The sequence below is a fragment of the Raphanus sativus genome, chromosome 4 (genome assembly GCF_000801105.2).
Source record: "Raphanus sativus cultivar WK10039 chromosome 4, ASM80110v3, whole genome shotgun sequence".
In the NCBI taxonomy this organism is placed as follows: Eukaryota; Viridiplantae; Streptophyta; class Magnoliopsida; order Brassicales; family Brassicaceae; genus Raphanus; species Raphanus sativus.
The window spans coordinates 49,155,816-49,176,501 of NC_079514.1; the positions used below are offsets into that span (position 1 = coordinate 49,155,816).

A 20,686-nucleotide genomic window follows, 5' to 3' on the forward strand; every position below is an offset into this window, starting at 1 on the left:
TTGCTTGCCAGACAGTTGCTGATATGATCACAGCGTGCAATGATGCTGCAGAGATTCGCGCAAAGTTTAGCATCGTGAATGATTTTACACCAGAGGAAGAAGCAGAGATTGCCAAGGAGAACCAATGGGCTTTTCAATGAAACCTAACTAGCTTGTTTGTTTTTATTTCATTTTATTTTATTTTATTTTATTATAAGGATATAAACCAATGGTGTTTTGCGATGGAGACAATCTTTCGTTATATTAAGCAATTTTATGAGCAATCTTATCAAAAGTCTTTCGTTTATGATCAACTAGGGTCAGCCCGCCCTACGGGCGGGATATACATTACGTGTGAGGTAATGTATGTAACTATATAATTGTATATTTTTTTACATGTGTTTTATATGAGTTTTGAAAGAAAAACGTTTTATTACGTTTACGGTTTTTATTTTTCTGTTTATTTCTTAATTTTTACAGTTTTAGTTTAAATAGTTTGCATTTATTTTGTAAGTGAATATTATTATGTTTAATGTTTTTCTGTTCAATGTATTTAATTTTATATTTAAAGTAGGGTTATATTTTATGGAACCAAATATATTCAAGTAAGCTGACCAAAAAAAACTCAAGTAACAATAAAGATAATGAAGATAGATTATAAATTATTTTTAATGTTGTTGAATTCCGCTTATTTTTAATTTGGGATGATGGATTTTTTTTTGTTTATTCTAATCTCTTTCTTTAATTTTTTAGACTTTTAATAGTAATAATAATTTTAGTTTTTAACGTAAATATGATGTTACGATAATATTAAAAATTACGATTAATATATGTATTTTGTATTTTATTACATGAATTTTGAAAAAATTGATACATGTTAACATATTGACGTCAATAGATTAATTGAATTGAAAATGAATCAATTATAAAAATTATTTATGAAGTATTTAACGTTTAAAAAAAATTGGTGCAAAATATAAAATAGATTAAAAATATATTAAACCTAAATTGTTGTGTCGTGCTCATGTTATCTAAGTTTACATACAAATAACAATACTGTCATTTTTCAGAATTTGTTGGTGATCAAATTTATAATTAACAATGTATAACAAACTTGTATTGTGATTAAAAATCTATATTATAGTTGTCTTTGGCTGTCACATGCTAATACATGATATGTAACTGAAGTTTTTTCACGCATAATCTACGAAATTGGCTTGCATGATTATTACATCATCCATCTATTAGGAATTCTTATTGTTTTTATGTATATAATAAAATTAACTATTTACTATAGTGAGCACTAATTCATGCTAAGACGTTTTGATACGAAGGTCACTTTGTTCGTCTTGTTTCAATATAATTTGCTCATTCATTATTCTCCCTTGTAATAACCACAACTTAAAGGAAAGATTATAAACACACAGCAGCATGACATACAAAAAAATTATCATTCTCAGTGACTAAGCATACCCAATAAAAAATATTGTGTCTATGTTTGCATATAGCTATTGATTCTAAAAGAAACACATGCCCCAACAACAATAACCAAAACCTATTTTTTTAAATGGGTATTGCTTTTGCACCAAGGCAATGAAACTGATGTACAAACAACACAGCATCCACTTATAACTCTTTTTCTCGGTTGATTTAAAAAAGCTCCTTTCCCTTTTTTTTTATTAGGCTGCCGTTTTAACTGCGGTTTTAGACATCAATTAAACACACTCTTTATTACAGACTCTTTGGGAGAGCTTGTCTGATCATGAAAACTGTCCACGCTGTTCTAAGAGCATGCCCTGCTGCTCCAAACCCCGCATTTGTCTGGTTGTCGCCTCTGCTGTCTTTGTACCATACCTACAAAAACATATCAGAATCACTGAATACAAAAATTGATTTTGTATTCTCCTTAAAAAAGACTTATCTGTGATCGACAATTTCAGTAGTGACAGTTGAAGATGCTTTCATAATGTTCCTTTCCTTTACTCCAACAGCATCACAAACCATGTATGCATACACATGATAAAACAAAGCGCAGTTTCAAGTTGGATAACACTCACGCTAAACGTTGTCACACTCCTGTGTGAAAAAAAGTGAACAAACAATCATTCACACACATAACTAAACTTCTACTGATTAACGTATATATAGTGCTTCTTATGTAACACACCTGTCAATATTCAAGTTAACCATGATGTTTCTCTTTCTTTATGTCGTTTTCAGTATGCATATGGTAGTACAATATATATATCATATGGATCAATTGAACCTTTGAAATAGATAATGTCTGAAATATATACACAGAAACGTTGACAAATGTGTTAGCGGACAGATGATGGTTTTCATCATAGTAGCTAATGGAAAACAATAAGAAAAGAGGGAGTAGAGTTGTTCAAAATATATTCTTCAAGAACACACTGACTGCTTCCCCTGTAATGAAAGTGATACTGTCAGTACTCGAAAACAGAGCCGATTCTGGGATAACATACCAACAAAACCGATTTAATATGTTAACCTTTGTGTCTCTGAGGCCCTTGAAGATCTCCATCCGCGCCGTCTGAATCAGACTTATGATCTCAAGCGGGTTTAATTTGTCCATCCGTGCCGTCTGAATCAGAGATGAATTCAAGCGGTTATAATCAGAAAAATAAAAAACTATAGAACAATCAATGAACGGTTTTAATTAGTGTTATTCAAAATATGTCAAACAAAGATATAAACAGAAAACTGGAAAATAATGATTCAACACGACAGAAAAGCTAAAAATGTAATGAAAAAGTATAGTTATGATGTTGAACTCAAGCGGAGGAGCGTGATAAAACTGTGAATACAGAAGCACAATTTCCACTACTATGAGCTAATAAACACGATACAGTTCGAGAGCGCGATTAGCAGAATCGAGATACGAACCTATTTATACATGAGATCGCCGACTGAACAACTTAACCGAAGAGATCGTAGTGGGCGTTCGATTTAGTGGGATTAAAGACAATGAGATTAAAGTCGAAGAAATCACAACGCCTCCGTTACGGAACTGGAACGTCATCGCCTCCGCCGATCGATGTGAAACAGGAGAACACAAATGTACTCTTCATCGCAGATTAGGGTTTCTACAGGTGAAGTGGTCTTTGGGCCGCCAAACATAACGCGACGTCGAGCCCAAATCAAAGTCCCGATGGTAGAGAAACAAAGATACGATGTGTTTCATTAAAGGAGGACACGTGTCGAACGCTCAGCGACTTAATTTCTGACGTGTCATCCTATGTGTCAACAGGAGAGAAGCAACCATCTTTTATAGTAATAGATTCTTGAAATGCTTATTAGGTACATCTTCTTCTTCTAACCAATGGGCTTCTAGGATGAGAAAGTTAAGCAGGATAAAAACGCGTTTTGATTTTATAATAGGTTAAGTTTGATTATATCCCAATCATTCATATGTAAAATTTTAATATGACCATTCTAAATCAAAACTGGGAAAGTTGTATTGCGTTGTGCTGCGAATGGGTTGTTTGACGACACCAATTCTAAGACGTATAGTCTAACTAAACAATGTCTATGGGCTAACAACGATGAGTTGAGATAGTAGTTAAAACTTTTAGAATATCTAGTAACTGAGAGTTCATACGTTTAAGTTTTGTTGGATTCTCAAAAGAGTTGAATTACATGAATTGTGCTTCATCGATTGATCCACAACTTAGAACCTCATAGTTGTTCAAAGAAAAAACAACAACATAAGATGACTAGAACCTCATAGTTGTTCAAAGAAAAAACAACAACATAAGATGACTAGAAACATAGTATATATTTTAGGCCAAACCTAGATTAATACCTTTCATTAATTTTTAATCAATTAAATAAACAAATTCATTCTTCATATAATTCACTTATATACCATCATATATTTTACACACCTTTTTTCATAATAACACAAAATATCATTTATTTTCTGTAAAGTAATATATAAAATGAATTCTATTTACTAAATGAGTTTCTTATATAAATGGTAGCCCGCTGTGTGGTAAGTCCTTGAAAAACTGAAATATATATGGGCCCCTGCTATATCTGGCCACGGTTTAGACTTGGTTTACTTCCTTTTGATGTCATGCTCCTGTGTTTTGGTTGTTGGGTGTGCTTGTAAAGGGTGGGTGTGCTTGTAAAGTTGTGGCTTTTGGTTGTTCAAAAAAAAAGGGTGTGCTTGTAAAGTTGTGGCTTTTGGTTGTTCAAAAAAAAAAGGGTGTGCTTGTAAAGTTGTGGCTTTTGGTTGTTTCGTGAGGAGTTTGACGAGTTGTTGTTTAGCTCACTTGTATTCATTTGTCCGGTTTTCATATAATTCACTTATAACTCTTATATTTTATTTACCATCATTTATTTTACAAAAAAAGTTATAGTCACAAACATCATATATTTTCTGTAAATTAATATATAAACTGAATGAGTTTCTTATATTAATTGTGGCCCATTAAAATGTTTCCTAATTGACCATTTGGTAAGGGTCAGGTCTTGACTAAGCAACCTTGAAAAATCAGTTTAGACTTGGTTTATTTCCTTTTGATGTTTCCCCTTGTGTGTTTAGTTGTTGGCACGTGGTTTTTGGTTATATGGTTTAGGAGTTGACGTGTTGTTGTTTAACTCACTTGTATTCCTCTGACTGGCTGTTGTACTCTACTAGATGGATTAGTTATATTCTTCTATAAATAGACTCTCACCATCGCTTCTCTATGTTCTCTGCACAGCAAGTAACAATATGTCTACGAAAAAGATCTTGTTGAAGATCTCTGATGGTCACTTGTTCGAGGTCGAAGAAGCTGTCGCACGCCAGTCGATGACGATATCACATCCCCTCGACGATTATTGCGCCGACACCAACATTTGAGTTCCTGCTCCCGAACGTCTCCGGCAACATCCGATCAGCTTAGTGATCGAGTACTGCTAGAAGCACGCCGACGTTGGCTCCTTTAAGTGAGCGTATAAATTAGCCCAATAAGGTGTCTTGGTTAGATATCTCTATCGTTTTCTGCTTATTGAGGGTAATGAAATCAGTTGTTGATTAGATGACTATGAATATTCAATAAATCTCTGTGAACTGGGTTCTATATAAATCGATATATAGGGGATTGCTTCGAGCTGGTGTTCACTACACATGACTCGGTGATATTTCTCCTCTTACTCTTGCCAATTATAAATCTTATCAATTATAAATTAGCATTATGATAAGATTGCTTACTGAACTTTCTGATGGGCTTAGATGAGGCCCAAGTCTACGTTACCTCCTATTTGCTATTCTCATTTACTTCTTATAAAAACAAGTTTAGTCTTTGTAATAAGAGAATTGTTCCCAAAAGAAAAAAGTCTTTGTAATGAACAAAATCTAGGTTTCAACCTTTTAATTTCTTTCTCATCTTTTCTCTTCTTCAATCTCCCTCCATTTCGACAAGCTTATCACATTATATTACCAAGACCGGCCCATGATAAGATATCGGCAAGGCCCAATAAGGATGGCGAACTGTGTTGACATAATACATAGTAATAGGTTGTTATTGTAAATAATAAGAGTGTAATTGTGCAAATACCCAAAACTCCGAGGGTTTCCAGAAACAAAAGACGTAAAAAAAGTGTCGGAGGCAACAGAGTAAAAGGGAAGAGACTTGTTTTTACCTCTTCGAATACAAGAAGCTTTCTCCGATCCTCTTATTCGTTGTACGATCGATTAATGTGACAGAATAAGTCACATATTATACTATCATTATCTAATTGTTAATTTTCCATATTTTTAGATTTATCTTTTCCTAGTTAGTTTAATATTCCTTTTGACTTTACTATATATTGTAATGTCACGACAAAGCTTTAAATCAATCAATAATATTATTACTTTCTTAAACCCTAAATATCTCTCTCCAACTATCAAGCGTGAGTTACTTAGAACTCAAGCAACTGAACATAGTTCTTCGAGTGGATCCTTCTACCTCAGTGATCATCTCCTAGGTCTTTGTTTACCCGTTCTTCGAATCCACAGTAAGATTTCTAGTTTGGGATCTATCTATCTATTCTCTGTCTCAATTAAAGATGGCGAGCGAAATCCCTGAAGTCGTTGTAGCTCCCGTTGTGGAGAATGGAGGCGCTGAGTCCTCCTCCAAAGGGAAAGAGGAGGAACAGTTAGAGTCTGAGCTTTCGAAAAAGCTTGAGATTACAGAGGATGCAGTAGAAGAGAACGAAGAAGACGCAGAAGAAGATGGAAGCAAAGGTGAATACTTTATTCTTGGTGTTCTGTTTGATCATGTAGTTTTGAGCTTTTTTATGCGACTCTGTTTCATGTACCCATTAGGATTCAAAAAGGATCCTTTAGATTGATTCATTGTCAGTAGGTTGATTGATGTATTTGCATGTTTCTTTTGTTGTTTCTTTAAGGTGAGACATCAACGAAGAAGAAGAAGAAGAAAAAGAAGAGTAAAAGCAAGTAAGTTGTTTTTGTTCTGTCCTTTTCTTTCAGTTTGTTTGGTTTGGTGTTTTTGATTTAGTGATGGTTTCGGTTATGTTTGCAGGAAGAAGACCCAACAGACTGATCCACCTACAATCCCTGTAGTTAAGCTTTTCCCATCTGGAGAGTTTCCAGAAGGTGAAATCCAACAGTACAAGGATGAGTAAGTTTGATATAGCTTTTGTCTTTTTCATCTGTTTGAGTCTTTTTATCTTGTCATGACACTATGGTATTAATCTGAGTAATGTAGCAATTTGTGGAGAACAACATCTGAAGAGAAGAGAGAGTTAGAGCGTTTGGAGAAGCCAATATACAACTCTGTACGCCAGGCTGCAGAAGTTCATCGCCAGGTTGACCTTTTTAACAGAATAAATGACCATAGATTATTGTTTTTTCTTGTCTGGCATTTTTTATTTATTTATTTGATAATTTTTTAGGTTAGAAAATATGTAAGAAGCATAGTGAAGCCTGGAATGTTGATGACTGATATATGCGAGACACTTGAGGATACTGTTCGTAAGCTTATATCAGAGAATGGTCTGAAAGCTGGTATTCCTTTCCCTACAGGATGCTCTTTGAACTGGTTGGTTTCAACTTTCTCTTCCTATCAACAATTCACTAAGTACTCATGTTCATTCTCTCATGCCTTTTTTAAACTCCCAGGGTTGCTGCTCATTGGACACCAAACTCCGGAGACAAGACTGTCCTTCAATACGACGATGTTATGAAACTGGATTTTGGAACACATATTGATGGTATATGACAGCAAATTTCCTTATGTTAATTTCCTCATATTGAAATTAACATATCTTCTTGTTTATTTGCAGGACATATTGTTGACTGTGCATTTACAGTTGCGTTCAATCCTATGTATGATCCTCTCCTAGCAGCCTCCCGTGAAGCTACTTATACCGGTATCAAGGTGCTGATTATTCTTTTTTTTTGCTACTACTAGTAGAATGAAGCGTCTTTGTAGTGTTTTCGAGCTTAGTAAGTGATTCTCATTTAGGGGTTGACTTGTTATCAATCTTAACTCCTTGTATGTTTCTTGCCTGGTTCAGGAAGCTGGAATAGATGTTCGTCTCTGCGACATTGGTGCTGCAATTCAGGAGGTGATGGAATCTTATGAGGTTGAAATCAATGGAAAAGTGTTCCCAGGTACTATTGAACATCCCATATCAAATCTAGCAACCACTATCTGATGCCTGATGGAATAAACCCTAACTTGTTTTGTACTTTTTGGCAGTTAAAAGTATCAGGAACTTGAATGGACATAACATTGGCCCGTATCAGATACATGCTGGCAAATCAGTTCCCATAGTCAAAGGAGGTGACCAGACAAAGATGGAAGAGGGTGAATTCTATGCCATTGAAACATTTGGATCAACTGGTAAGTTAAAAAAAAAAAAAAAGTCACTGCAATCTTTGGGACTTACCAATATGATTGATGATCATCTGTTTTGTGGTTCTTGCAGGGAAAGGATTTGTGAGAGAAGACTTGGAATGTAGTCATTACATGAAGAACTTTGACGCTCGCCATGTCCCCTTAAGGCTGCCTAGAGCAAAACAACTACTTGCAACTATCAACAACAACTTCTCCACTCTAGCCTTCTGCAGACGTTATTTGGACCGCATTGGTGAAACCAAATACTTAATGGCTTTAAAGAATCTGTGCGAAGTTGGCATTGTTCAGGTAACACTCTTCTTAGACCAAATCACAACGCTAGTCTTAATGATCCTGAGGAGAAAAAAATGCTTATAAATCTTTTCTTTTTTTTTTTTTTTTAATGCTTATAAATCTTGTTCTCTTGTTTTTCTTATTTCAGCCGTATCCTCCTCTGTGTGATGTGAAGGGAAGCTATGTATCACAGTTTAAACACACCATTTTATTGCGACCTACTTGCAAAGAAGTTGTTTCCAAGGGAGATGATTACTGATTCAGATCCTCTGTTCGTTTTTTCTTATATACTATGTTCTTGAGATTGCATACTTGGTTTCTTTTCCCATCGTTACCACAGCTTTGAATCCTTTTATTAAAACCTTAAACGTCTGTTGAACATGAATGATCTTTACTAGTAATCTCCATAGAAAGATAAACGGAGGTGTAAAGCTTCTTGCTTTGGGGGGGATAGAAGTTACCTTAGATTACAAATGATTGGGAAGAGAAGTGGTCAAGTAAGTAGGTAATTTAGTCCCCACGTCACCGGCGCGTGAGTAGCAACCGCTACAACGAACACACTAACCTACTGACGATGTGGCCAGAAGGATCACGTGCTTGTTAGCTAGAGTTACAGACGGAACAAACCGGTTGGTTATATTATTAACCAATCCCACCCTGGGTTTGACATGAACAACACATTGGTCCAAAGATTGAAAAGATATGTATGTCATAATAATAACACTGATTCGAGTTGGATACAGCAACAAAGTGTACACACATACTTTTCCAACCGAGAAACTTCTGTTGGTTTCTACAGCCTAAACCGCCCAGTTAACGACGAATTTGCACAGTTCAAGAGAAACTAAAAGGTAAAGAATGGAAGGCTGAAACAATGTCAAAGAGATAAAAGACTCAAACAGATATGAGTTTCCAAACTTCTCTGGACATGTCGATACTCTCGGTAATATCATTCTCGTACGTTACCTGGATAATGACAAAACTGTTTTTGTTACAGATTTTTTGACAGTGAGATATATGGTGAGTAACAGGACTAAGCTGAAGTCATGTAAGTACAAAGTGCTTTCTTGAAAACTCATCAAATATTAAAGTCAAAAGGTGTTCACATCATGAGTCCATGAATCAGTTCAAGGGACTAAAGAGGGGCTCGATGAGCAGAGCTAATGTATCTGAAAAGAAAAACTAAATTTTACCTCTGGTTAGCGGACGTGCCAACATGAAAACCACACCAATGTAGTCCGAGCGACATGTTTTCCTTTCAGCCACGATTGTTCCGAGGTTGTCTTGAGGTATCCAAATTGTTTTTCTTTCCCTCTGAACTGATAAGCTTGTCAAAAATCGAGATTGAAGTATTGAAACTAACCCCTAGTCTTCTTCACCTAACCAAATAGCATATACCAATTCACAAAATGATTAAAGAGATGACTAGATAGCAACAACAAGTTTGTAATTGTTACAAAATAAACTCAAATCTATTCAACAATACCATTACTATGTAAGCTTTTCATCATATAGTTTAATTTTCAATCTTAACTTGGGTGGTTTCCAGGTCACTACTTTACATGCAGGTATGTTCTTAGCTTTACTAGCTTCTGAACCTAGCATTTTCCTACAACATGCTGCACCACAGTAGCAATCTTGATCTGCACCAAACTGAACAAACCTGCTATATTTATTAGTCTCTCAAGTCACAACCAAACACTACTATTAAGTAATTCAATCAAGGAAATGTTCTTACTGGTAATCATATGTCAAGTTCTCTCCGTTGGTTATGTAACGTATGGCAAAGATGCCAATCCTTGTCTCTCCATCAATTATCCTAATGAATACAGAAAAAAAATGTAACTTGGATCAGAAGAAAAAGTGAAAAGATGGATGATTACTTAATAAGTTAAACAAACCATTTATGCATTTCTGTATTAGGAATTTAGGATTGCAGCTATGATTGAAGTATCTTGATTTATTCCCCTTGTAAGTAGAATCAATCACCATGCTCCAGTTTATCTGACACAAGTAGAAGTTTGTCTCGACCTTATGCTTCATCTTCAAGAGCCTTTCTTCACAAGTTTTGTCATCGATAACTACAGTGAATATGTCACAGTTTAATAAGCAGTACAGTAAGTCAAGTATGTATAATGCAACCAAATAATAACATCACCTTCCCCAACATATTCAATGATGAACTCTCCTGGATTGATATCTTCATCTGCTGCAATCCCATATCCACATTTCTCTGTCTACAAAAGAAAAAAAAACAGCTAACATATTCAAGTAGACCATTTTTTGTAAGCCAAGTTGTAACATACAAACCTGAACTAGTTTCATTCTCTTGATATGTCTTCGTTGGAACGGCTTGTTGGTGCATTCACTTTTGCAGTTGCAACTAGACGAACAGCTTGAGAGTAGCATCCTATCAAAATGAAATGTGTTGATAGTTGACATCAGGTAACATACGAACTACCAAAAAAAAACATAAAACAATGAGAAATAGAGACAAGAGTTAGATATGGAGCTTACCCACAACTACAATCACTGCCATAGAGAGTTGAAGAACCAGGATATGAAGAACAAGAAAAGAATATGCCATGATCTTTAACCCTATTTTTAAGTTTATTCTTCAGGTAGATATCTTAAAACTCAAGATCACGTGAAAACAAGTAGTGTAAACTGTAAAGTAGAACCATAGACATGAATCTGTAACGAATCAAAAAAGATACTGCGTTATATGAAGATAGGCATCCTCTTATTCAATCTATCCGGAGATCCTCTGATCTTCTTCGAACACTTTTTGAACCCTTTCATGTTTCGATTCAGACAAGAACCCTAAGAAAAAAAAAACAGAGGAAACTGTAAAGAAAATACGAAACAGAGAAACAAATAAAGAAAACTAAAGACTTAAGATCGAACGCACCTTAGCCATTTATAGGAGAAACTCGAATTATAGTCCCTTAATTGATGTTAATTTTTGAGATTTCGACTGAAAATCAAGTACAGACGGTGATGGAACAATGGTGTGGATGCGATCATCAGAGTGAAACAAACAGACGCGAAGAAGAAATTGAGCGGCAGTTTTGCGGTGGTGGTCTATTTAAATACTACGCGCGCAAAGGGTAAAACTGTAGGTTCGTTGAGTAATGCAGGCCCGCTAATATTTAATGGAATAGGCTTTAATATAGTTGACTGGCCCAAATTATAACAATTTGCATATTAATATTGTTGTATAGTCCATAGTCGCATCCACGTTTATTCATCTTAATTTATCTTTAATTATTGCCTGGGATTATGTTAATTAATTTTAATTTAAGTTTATCAACCGGATTCGAAGCAAAAGATAATTACGTAAAAAAAAAAGAAAAAAGAGAAAGAGAGAGACAACACGAAACTTTAATACATATTTTCCTTGATTGATAATGATAACACGAAATCGATCTTCTCTAATTCAAACTTGCATCCTTCGTCTCCGTTGATTCGCAGCCCCGTTCTCGCCGCAAGTCTTATCTCCGTCGTCTCTAGTCAGCCTGAACCGATTCTATTGGTCTTATCAAGGTGATCCTTCTGGTATGAATTCGAAACGTGTCCAAATCTCGCTTCTCGAATCGGACTAAGGAATCTCTGTGCATCTGATTTTATGGTTAATCGAACTCTACTCTTGCGCCTCTGTTGGCAATAATACTGTATAGTTGCGGAATTGTAATTACTGTAGATCCGTGATTGAGAATCTGCGTTAGAGGTCTCTTGTGTTCGATTGCATGATTTCGTCTCGAATCTCGATTAGTATGGAGACGTTGCATATCGGAATCGAGTAGCTATGACGCTTTTATGGCCTTTTTTCTATCTTGATCGTTTTGTGTTCATTAGATCATTCTTGTGCTGATGATATAAACCTGTTGAAGCTCTGTTTGTTTCTGATTTTGTAGTGTAGATGATAATCTGTGAGGATTTTTGTGGTTTATGCTTGCTTTTATATCAGTTTTGACTTTAGTTTTATATTTGTGAGCTAACTCTCATTCTTAAGTGTATAGGAGATAAATTGTGAGGATTTTTTGTGGTTTAAATTTGTGTGATTTAGCTAACTTTGAGAGCTAATTATGTTCAGTGTTAACCTGATGCATTTTTTAATCTCTCAATTGCAGTTTCTCTGGGATTAGTTTTGCTTTTATGAGACAAGACATGTTGCAGCATTTGGGTCTTTACTACGTCTAGGTAATGAAGGCTATGTGTGATAGATTTCTTCCTTCAAAATGTTCTTCGTCAACCGCAGATGAGACACGTGATAAATCCCCACTTAACGGTTGGACAGTAATTGTAAACACAGCTTCTTCTATGGCTAGTGGGGCTATTAGGAGGTTTCAGGATCGTGTTTTAGGACCGAGTAGGACCGGTATTCCCAGCACTACGAGTGAGATTTGGCTACTGGGTGTCTGTTACAAAATCTCAGAAGGTGAATCCTCAGAAGATGCAGATGCTGCTGGCTGTGTGTTGGATGCTTTCAGACAAGACTTTTCGTCCTTAATACTAGTGACGTATCGTAGAGGTTTGTAGATTCACTTCAAAATCAAGCTAGAGTTAAAGTTGTTACAGAAAACTCATTGTGTTGATTTTTTTACAGGTTTTGAGCCTATTGGAGACACAACTTATACTAGTGATGTTGGTTGGGGTTGCATGCTTAGAAGCGGCCAGATGCTCTTTGCACAGGTCTGCTTTTGTAACTAGTTATCATCTTTTAGCTTGAGGTTTACACATTCTCTTATGCGATCCATCTTTAACAGGCATTGCTATTTCAAAGGTTGGGAAGGTCTTGGAGGAAAAAAGAATCTGAGGTTAGTTGTGTTCTGTTTTCCCGCCTCTATCTTAATTACTAAATATACAATACTATAATGAGCTTGTTGGGTTTGATGATGCAGCCGCCTGAAGAGGAATACTTAGAGATCTTAGAACTTTTTGGTGATTCTGAGGCTTCAGCGTTTTCGATACATAATCTTATACTAGCTGGAGAATCATATGGCCTGGCTGCTGGGTCATGGGTAGGACCATATGCAGTTTGTCGGTCATGGGAGTCATTAGCTCGGAAGAAAAGAGAAGAAACTGAGGTCAAAGGCCGCTCGTGTTCCATGGCTGTTCATATCGTTTCTGGTAGTGAAGATGGGGAGAGAGGTGGAGCTCCAATTCTCTGTATAGAAGATGTCACCAAAACTTGTTTGGAATATTCAGAAGGAGAAACTGAGTGGACTTCAGTTCTTCTCTTGGTCCCACTGGTTCTTGGACTTGACAAAGTGAACCCAAGGTATGAAACTTGATCACGTTGAGTGATACGCACATGAATCTAAACTATACACTATGGAGAGAATATGATTGTAACAGAATTTGTGTGCAATCAGTGAGATCTTTCTGAAAGAAGAAGGGGTTTTAAATTTGTTGCCAGGTACATTCCATCTCTGATAGCCACTTTCAGTTTCCCTCAAAGCCTTGGGATTTTGGGTGGCAAACCAGGTGCATCAACTTACATAGTTGGAGTTCAAGAAGACAAAGGTTTCTACCTTGACCCACACGATGTTCAACAGGTTTTCCTGATCACTCCTTATAACTCCTTTTAGAATTATGAAAGAAAAAACTCAACGTTTGATCTGGCATGAATTGATTCGAAGTTTGAGATATATCCAGATGGTCCATATTCATGATATAATTATTAGTCTTTGTCACATTAATATATCTACTGTCTAATTGGTTTGGGGACTGATATTAATCATCCATGTGCTTCATCTCACATGTCGGTCTCACTGATTAAGCCTCTTATCGGTAATGGTTGGTAGGTAGTGACAGTGAACAAAGAAACTCAAGATGTCGACACTTCGTCTTACCATTGCAAGTGAGTTGAATGATAATCTTAGCCTCATTTAGTTCTTTGTTTCTACTTGGTTCTCATTTGTTAATTACTCCTACTTATCTGCTATCTACAGTACACTTCGTTATGTTCCGTTGGAGTCACTAGACCCATCGCTAGCTCTTGGATTCTATTGCCGGGACAAAGGTTTGTACTGGTTTCTAGTGATACGCTTTTGTGTCGGTTTATGTAGTTTTGCTGAAATCACTTGCTACTTTGTTATAACACAGATGATTTTGATGATTTCTGTATCCGAGCAACGAAGCTAGCAGGAGACTCCAACGGCGCTCCGTTGTTCACGGTGACTCAATCTCACAGAGGTGGTGAGCGTGGAATTGCAGAAACCAGCGCTGTGGCATCATCTACAGAGATATCTGGTGAGGAGCATGAAGATGATTGGCAATTACTTTGACCAGTTTCACTAAGACATCATTCTTCTTCGTTTTGTAACTTTGTCCGAATTGTCACAGTTTACGTCTCAAGACACCATTCTTTCTTCATCGATGCAAAGATTTGATGTTGTGCTTTTAAAAGTAAAAACTAGATTTTGACCCGCACACCCGTGCGGGTATATATTTCAAAAATATATTGCTATTTATTTTTTATATCAATATCAAAATAGATAAAAAAATTAAATTTAAAGAACTGAACCGATCACGATCCGAAAGAGTAATACAAAATCCGAACCAAAATTGATTAAATATCCAAATTATTCAAAATTTTGATATTTAGACAACCGAAACAACAACCAATTCAAACCGAAGTATTTTAGATATCAAAATGTATCCGAAAGTTTTATATACGTATATATATATATTAATTATTTTTAGTTTTAATGTATATAAAACATCCAAAATATATATGATACTTTTAGATTGGTTTAAATACTTGAAAATATATAAAAATAGTCAAATATAAATATCTAACATAGTGGAAGTACACTCAAAACACCAAAAATATTTTTAAAAATTATTGATTTTTGATCCAAAATTTAAACTAAACCAATTTATATGTTAAGTTTAGGTATTCTGACATATGTTATTCAGATTTATATACAATATATTATTTTACTTATAGAATTTAAGAAATTCAAAATATATAATGAATTTTTTTAAAAAAATAAATAAATTGGTTATCGGAACCCGAACTAAATGGAGCTGAAATCTTTGACCCCGAAAACCCAAAACCCAAACAGATCCGAAACGAATCCGAATGGATACCTGAACGCCCAGCCCTAATCATAATTCGAACTGAAATTTAGAAATATATAAATGGGACTGAAATCATTGACTTCGGAAACCCGAAATCCAAACAGATCCGAAACGAATTAGAATGGATACTTGAATGCCAGTCCTAATCACTATTATGTATCATATATGTCATCATATAATTAATTGTATTGGTCCATCATATAAATAATTATATAATTAATAGTATTTTATATGCACCATCTTATAAAAATACATAATTAGATGACATAATAATATTAATTACTCTATATATTGCCATATTATAGCCTTCACAAAATGGATTTTGAAAAAAAAAAATATATCACAGTGATTTTACTGATGCAATTTATTTTTTATGTATATAATAGTTAGATATTTCCAAAAACAAAAGTCAGATATTTAGGGATTTTATGGCCTATATTGAAGGCCCTTAATCACGCACACATAAGATTGAAATGTTGCTGGTAGATTAAATCGTATCTATATAAAATTTTAACAGAAAACGGAATTTGAATGATGAATCATGCAGAAGTTAATGATAGTGTAAACTTTAGGAATTACTCATATCAAGACATCAAGCTTTATTCTGTTTCTACATGTTATTTAATGCTAAGTGCCATAAAGGGTGTGTGAATATGTGATTGTCAAATTTAAGTAATTAAATTCTCAACCGAACAGAATGGTTTAGCATTATTTGTGGTATACGAATTTTTTGAGTTAAAAATGTAAAACTACTGTATTTTGATCAGTGGCATTCTTTTGTAATTATTGAGAAAAATTAAGGATTAATTCATAGTTGTACTTCAGTTTTAATAGATTAGATAAAAACTCTCATTAATTATGTAGTCATTATACTTGAATTTGTTACCGAAGATATGTTTCCCCTTCTCTAAGAAAAATGAAAGAATTAGCACTCAACCGTCTGTCTTTGACTTTGTTTGCTCCCAGTTTTTACAAAAGAACATATATCACTCCTGCCTGCTATCAACAAAGTCGTTGTAGTATAGTGGTAAGTATTCCCGCCTGTCACGCGGGTGACCCGGGTTCGATCCCCCGCAACGGCGTTAATTTTTCAAAAAAACTAGTAATGCTATCATTTTTAAGTTCTGCCAAAAGATGCTCAAAATAGTAAAAAATTGGCTTCGCCCGGATTCGAACCGGAGACCTTCAGTGTGTTAGACTGACGTGATAACCAACTACACCACGAAACCTTTTGTCAGTGTGATAACAATTTCATTTATAACTTAGTCTTAGATAATTTCATCCACTTGCCAGTTGCCATCCAATGCAACTTAACTCGCCTCCATGATCCATCCATGAATTAAGCTAAGTCATTATTTTCTCTTCAAGTTTTTGCTTAGTTAATGCATCACTAAATTCAAACACGTTTATATTCTGAAAAACAATAACGAGAGTAATAAGTGAACACAAAGTAATGACAAAGAAGAAGTCTTAAACGAATTCAACATTAAGGGAACTAACATGAGCACTGGTCTTTCAAACCCAAAAAAGAAAAAGAAAAACACAAAAGCAAGAGTCGAAACAACAACTAGAGAGAGCGAACCACCGGTTCCCTCATTCCTCTTCAGTACTTGCTGCACTCAGATCAACACTTAGGTCCAGTTGCTGCAGCACAAGAAAGGAAAAAAAAAACACAAAAATTCATTTGAAAGATGTAAAGGAAACCAGAGATTGTTCTTTCCATTGCATCAACATATACATACATAAGGAATTTCAGGACATTACCTTTCCAGTGATTAGAGTATACATGTTCAACACATCAGCAACGGTTGTCTCGAAGTGGGTTGTAGCATCATAGCTCTGTGATCACCAACGAAAGGGTTAGATACTTAAAACAGTCAACTGAAACAGAAACTAAAGATTGGTCTCAGCTTACGGTTGATATAAAGCAGTTGTCCAACTCAGGCTCGTTGACAGGCTCGTATCTGTCATACACGTCGAAGAATATCTCATCAACGGGACCCAAAAGATCAATTCCAGCCTTTAGCTCAGTTTGAGGGTTATCAGTCTCTGCATCTGTGGACACAAATGCAATGAACTTTCCCTTGGGAGCAACGTTGTGGGAGTAGGAACAGCAGAAGACATACCTGGCAGAGCATAGAAACCTCTCACAACATCAGAACCAACATAAATAATAAAGACAATGGTAACGGATAGCAAAACAAAAATCACTATAATTCAAAAATGGCAAAATAACATATGAGCGAAGGAGAATCTTATAGCAAGCTTAAGAACATATCTTAACATGATATTGAGATGGACCTTAGGTACAAGAACCATTAAAGGGAACTCACATGTCAGATTTTCGGGCAAGCTGCTTCTGGGGTATGATGACCTGTACCGAGTGAGAGTCATTGGTGTTTGGAATAGGGTGGCTCATAATAGCAATGGCCCGAGCAACTCTGCCAATCTTTCTAACCTGTTCGAACATGATTACTCATCATATCATGAAACATTCCATACACATAATTGCAAATAACCAGAAGAAGAAGAAGGATAAGCTTAAATCATAATTGATACGTTGAACATGCTAAGAACTTCAATATTACCTTGTTGGGCAGGTAAGAAGGGTCACACACAATCTTTTTGCATCTAGCAGTCTCTCCTTCAGATGTTACACCAGTAACCTTACCTTCTTCGTCAAACTCTACCTGCCACAATATTAACATTGTTGTATATGAGTCTATCCTGCATCTCACACCCTTCTTACCAGACTTGCACCACAAGAAAAAAAACAAAGAGGTATAAAAAGGAGGAAGAGAAATACCTTGCACTCAGGTTTGTTCAACATGTATGTGCCACCATAGACAGCACTAAGTCGTGCAAATGCCTGAACAAGGAGAACAGATAGAGAAGAGTCACTAAAGAAATTAATCATCTAAACCTTCAGGAAAAATTCAAGCAACCAAGGAAAATATCAGAATGAGAGAATAACCTGAGGGAGTTCTCCCAACCCATAGAGAGGATAAATATATGGAGAGGTTCCTTGGAAACGTGCAAGAGACTCCGCATAGAGCTAAGCCAACCATTTAAAGCGAGAATGTCAAACTTAACTACTTCAGAACAAAACATAGAACTATTAAAACAAAAGGAGACAAGTCTGACAAAAGCACACCTTCATTCTCATCACAGTATCCAAGGCGGGTTGATTGAGATGTTGGTCATTGGTGTGAAGTGCCACTGCGTGACCAATAAAGTCAATAGTGTTCTCATCAAGACCAAATTTCCTGTCAAAATGTCATCTAAATGGTTAGTCTAACTAAAAAGAATGTCAGAAAAAACCAGAATCAAGCTTAGGAAGGGATTAGGGAATCATCAGCTTACGCAATCAGTTCCTTGGTTGTAAGTCTGGTCAAATCCATCCCGTTGTGTGTCTTGGGGTCCTTCTCGTCGTAATCCTGAACATAACTGAAGAACTTTCCAGCTCGACGTTTCTCAAAAATACCCATGAGAGGAGACTTCAGGGCCTCCATAGGAGTCACTGGCACCTTTTGAACCTGCAACCAGATATATTATGCATCAACAGTTGAAGAAGAGGTTATCAGCAAAATGATTTTGTAAATACATATGTAAAAAATATACATGAATTAGAAGCTTGTACCTTGCCTTTAACGAAGACATAGCTTCCATCAACGGCTTTAAACGACAAGTACTTTGTAACGTCCGTGTGAATAAGGGTACGCACAAGCTTGCCATTTCCCATCATAAACTAAGTCCATCACATTGAAAAAGACAAGACTTAGTGTGAGTCATGGCATAAAATGAAATGAACGGCAACAAAATACCTTAGGCATCATGTCAACATTGTAGTCCCTGCTAGCACCTAAATGCTCAGGAGCCTTGTCTTCTCCCTTGAACTTCTTCCAAAGCTGCAAATGAAAAAAATACAAATAAGAAATGTGACTTCTAATAAACTAAACCACCACAAAACCACTAAAGCAAAGGTGAGAAAGAAGAACCTGGTTGAGATTAAGAGATGTTGATTCACCACCATAGTAATCATTCCTGTCCATGTGAAGCACCTATTCATCATCATATCCACCAAAACCAATGCCTTGGCTTAATCAGATCGAAGCAATCACATAACAAACAAAGTCCCCCCCATTTCTAAAGTAATCATAAACCAAACATATATCAAGATCGAATCATAAAACCAAACCAGTTTGATTAGAATCGGTTTATACTAAACCGGATTATACATTTTGAAATTCATCATCGAACTCTAAATCGTACAATCGGAGAACTCATCTGATTTTGAGATCCGTTCATCATAATACCAATTAAAAAAAGTATAGATCGTAATCCGGATCATGGATCAAAAGCTACGAGAGAAGAGGAATGGAGAGACCTTGACGCCATCGACGGAGAGGAGACCGCTGAGGATACACTCCTTGAGACCGGTGCCGAGAACGATAACCTCGTACTCTTCATCCATGCTTGATCCAGAAAGTCTCGTCGAGAAAAGAGATTGAGAGAGAGAGATGATGAACACGCAGAGATGCGTTGCTTGTGGGGTAGGAATACTTAATAAGTATTCGATGGGCTTAAATCGTCAAATTTAAAACTATGTAAGGACTAAAAGTGAAATCCTGTATTTTCCTAAAATATATTAAAATCAATCATATATGCGCTAGCCAATGATAATTCCTCTACAGTAAATGTTAATTTATTTCAATTGGATTTCCTTTTTTTCAAAGAAGGGTTTTACTATTTCAATTGGATTTGTCCCCTTTTTTTAAAGAATAAAATAATATATATATTTTAACAGTGTAAATACAAATGCGAGTAACCTTGGTATATTTTTCGTGCATCATTTAATTTTCTTACATAAAAAAAATGGGGGATTCATTTACATAACCCGCTGATATTAATTTTACTTATATTTTAAAGCTTCAATTTAAATACAAATTTATTAATTTTATACTTGTCAAATTTGTTTTTTTTATTATATAAATTTAATATATGTCATTCAATCTGTCCCATACTTGATATATATATATATATATAGAATTATTTGTAATACTATAATTTAAATATGTATACTATAATATGATTTTTTATTAATTTATATATCTTACTTTAATATTTAGCTTTAAGAAGTTGATACATGTTGTACAAATCATGAATATATGTTATTGTTTAATTTAATAATTTATAATATAGTTAATAAATGGATTAAGTTACTTTACACTTATTAATTGGTGGAGTAATTTAATTATGAATATAAGTTATATATATTATAGAAATTTTATTTCTTATTCTATATGTAAAAATGAATTAATATTTGTTTATAATTGTAGTTAATATTAATTATGAATTTAATATTTAAAAGTAAATATTAAAAGGAAATATATATTTACATTTAAATTAAAAATATTCTTAAAATAAAATCTTAAAGAAATACTTAATAATATCTTTTAGAGATC

The 20,686-nt window shown here is 35.1% G+C and overlaps 5 protein-coding genes, 1 long non-coding RNA gene and 1 other non-coding gene across 12 annotated transcripts in view; 3 read left to right on the forward strand and 4 right to left on the reverse strand.

Annotated features, from left to right (window-relative positions):
• Window positions 1-140, forward strand: part of LOC130511419 (uncharacterized) — a 2,484-nt gene extending 2,344 nt beyond the window's left edge. The window contains exon 2 of the mRNA XM_057008400.1: window positions 16-140. Within this exon, the coding sequence (XP_056864380.1) occupies window positions 16-140 (125 nt within the window). The remainder of the gene's footprint in view (window positions 1-15) is intronic.
• A 1,276-nt stretch (window positions 141-1,416) lies between these two features.
• Window positions 1,417-3,083, reverse strand: LOC130511022 (uncharacterized). The gene is made up of 4 exons (XR_008944802.1): window positions 2,887-3,083; window positions 2,492-2,584; window positions 2,147-2,406; window positions 1,417-2,055 (listed from the first exon to the last, which is right to left on the reverse strand). It is a non-coding gene; the product is annotated as an uncharacterized LOC130511022 (long non-coding RNA).
• Window positions 3,084-4,845: 1,762 nt separating this feature from the next.
• LOC108833808 (methionine aminopeptidase 2B-like) lies at window positions 4,846-8,440 on the forward strand. Its single transcript, XM_018607205.2, has 11 exons — window positions 4,846-6,217; window positions 6,382-6,430; window positions 6,516-6,614; window positions 6,702-6,801; window positions 6,889-7,034; window positions 7,115-7,206; window positions 7,279-7,373; window positions 7,513-7,609; window positions 7,698-7,841; window positions 7,927-8,144; window positions 8,278-8,440. Exons 1-11 carry the CDS (start codon window positions 6,040-6,042, stop codon window positions 8,386-8,388), a joined length of 1,329 nt encoding a protein of 442 aa, XP_018462707.1. The 5' UTR covers window positions 4,846-6,039; the 3' UTR covers window positions 8,389-8,440.
• A 1,054-nt stretch (window positions 8,441-9,494) lies between these two features.
• LOC108833807 (putative histone-lysine N-methyltransferase ASHH4) lies at window positions 9,495-11,049 on the reverse strand. Its single transcript, XM_018607204.2, is given in 9 exon segments — window positions 9,495-9,508; window positions 9,692-9,792; window positions 9,868-9,948; window positions 10,031-10,056; window positions 10,059-10,210; window positions 10,288-10,366; window positions 10,440-10,539; window positions 10,647-10,744; window positions 11,041-11,049. Coding segments are annotated over 9 exon segments (660 nt in total).
• Window positions 11,050-11,453: 404 nt separating this feature from the next.
• On the forward strand, window positions 11,454-14,621 carry LOC108833805 (cysteine protease ATG4b). 6 transcript variants are annotated; one of them, XM_057009894.1, is made up of 10 exons: window positions 11,454-11,687; window positions 12,263-12,332; window positions 12,430-12,663; window positions 12,739-12,824; window positions 12,899-12,949; window positions 13,034-13,413; window positions 13,552-13,690; window positions 13,940-13,995; window positions 14,087-14,157; window positions 14,241-14,621. In XM_057009894.1, the coding sequence occupies exons 3-10, from the start codon at window positions 12,453-12,455 to the stop codon at window positions 14,420-14,422; spliced, it is 1,176 nt and encodes a 391-aa protein (XP_056865874.1). In that variant the 5' UTR covers window positions 11,454-11,687; window positions 12,263-12,332; window positions 12,430-12,452; the 3' UTR covers window positions 14,423-14,621. The 6 variants fall into 6 exon arrangements, with proteins under 6 accessions (XP_056865874.1, XP_018462704.1, XP_018462703.1 ...); XM_018607202.2 differs by having other exon boundaries at window positions 12,445-12,663; XM_018607201.2 differs by having other exon boundaries at window positions 11,454-11,675.
• Window positions 14,622-16,376: 1,755 nt separating this feature from the next.
• Window positions 16,377-16,450, reverse strand: TRNAV-AAC (transfer RNA valine (anticodon AAC)). The gene has a single exon. It is a non-coding gene; the product is annotated as a tRNA-Val (tRNA).
• A 162-nt stretch (window positions 16,451-16,612) lies between these two features.
• Window positions 16,613-19,770, reverse strand: LOC108851260 (guanosine nucleotide diphosphate dissociation inhibitor 2). The gene is made up of 13 exons (XM_057006841.1): window positions 19,609-19,770; window positions 19,220-19,282; window positions 19,046-19,129; window positions 18,862-18,969; window positions 18,585-18,757; window positions 18,376-18,487; window positions 18,196-18,276; window positions 18,028-18,090; window positions 17,810-17,911; window positions 17,555-17,679; window positions 17,137-17,347; window positions 16,986-17,060; window positions 16,613-16,865 (listed from the first exon to the last, which is right to left on the reverse strand). Exons 1-13 carry the CDS (start codon window positions 19,693-19,695, stop codon window positions 16,815-16,817), a joined length of 1,335 nt encoding a protein of 444 aa, XP_056862821.1. The 5' UTR covers window positions 19,696-19,770; the 3' UTR covers window positions 16,613-16,814.
• Window positions 19,771-20,686: the final 916 nt, after the last annotated feature.

Excerpts from the sequence above, each read along its gene's own strand:
- LOC108833805 (XM_018607199.2), top strand. The coding sequence starts at position 12,336 with ATGAAGGCTATGTGTGATAGATTTCTTCCTTCAAAATGTTCTTCGTCA. Across the intron at positions 12,664-12,738 it reads ACTAGTGACGTATCGTAGAG|GTTTTGAGCCTATTGGAGAC; the intron begins GTTTGTAGATTC and ends ATTTTTTTACAG. Across the intron at positions 13,996-14,086 it reads ACTTCGTCTTACCATTGCAA|TACACTTCGTTATGTTCCGT; the intron begins GTGAGTTGAATG and ends TGCTATCTACAG.
- LOC108851260 (XM_057006841.1), bottom strand. The coding sequence starts at position 19,695 with ATGGATGAAGAGTACGAGGTTATCGTTCTCGGCACCGGTCTCAAGGAG. Across the intron at positions 18,277-18,375 it reads ATACTGTGATGAGAATGAAG|CTCTATGCGGAGTCTCTTGC; the intron begins GTGTGCTTTTGT and ends TGGTTGGCTTAG. Across the intron at positions 17,912-18,027 it reads TGAACAAACCTGAGTGCAAG|GTAGAGTTTGACGAAGAAGG; the intron begins GTATTTCTCTTC and ends ATATTGTGGCAG.
- LOC108833808 (XM_018607205.2), top strand. The coding sequence starts at position 6,040 with ATGGCGAGCGAAATCCCTGAAGTCGTTGTAGCTCCCGTTGTGGAGAAT. Across the intron at positions 6,802-6,888 it reads CTGCAGAAGTTCATCGCCAG|GTTAGAAAATATGTAAGAAG; the intron begins GTTGACCTTTTT and ends ATAATTTTTTAG. Across the intron at positions 7,842-7,926 it reads TGAAACATTTGGATCAACTG|GGAAAGGATTTGTGAGAGAA; the intron begins GTAAGTTAAAAA and ends TGGTTCTTGCAG.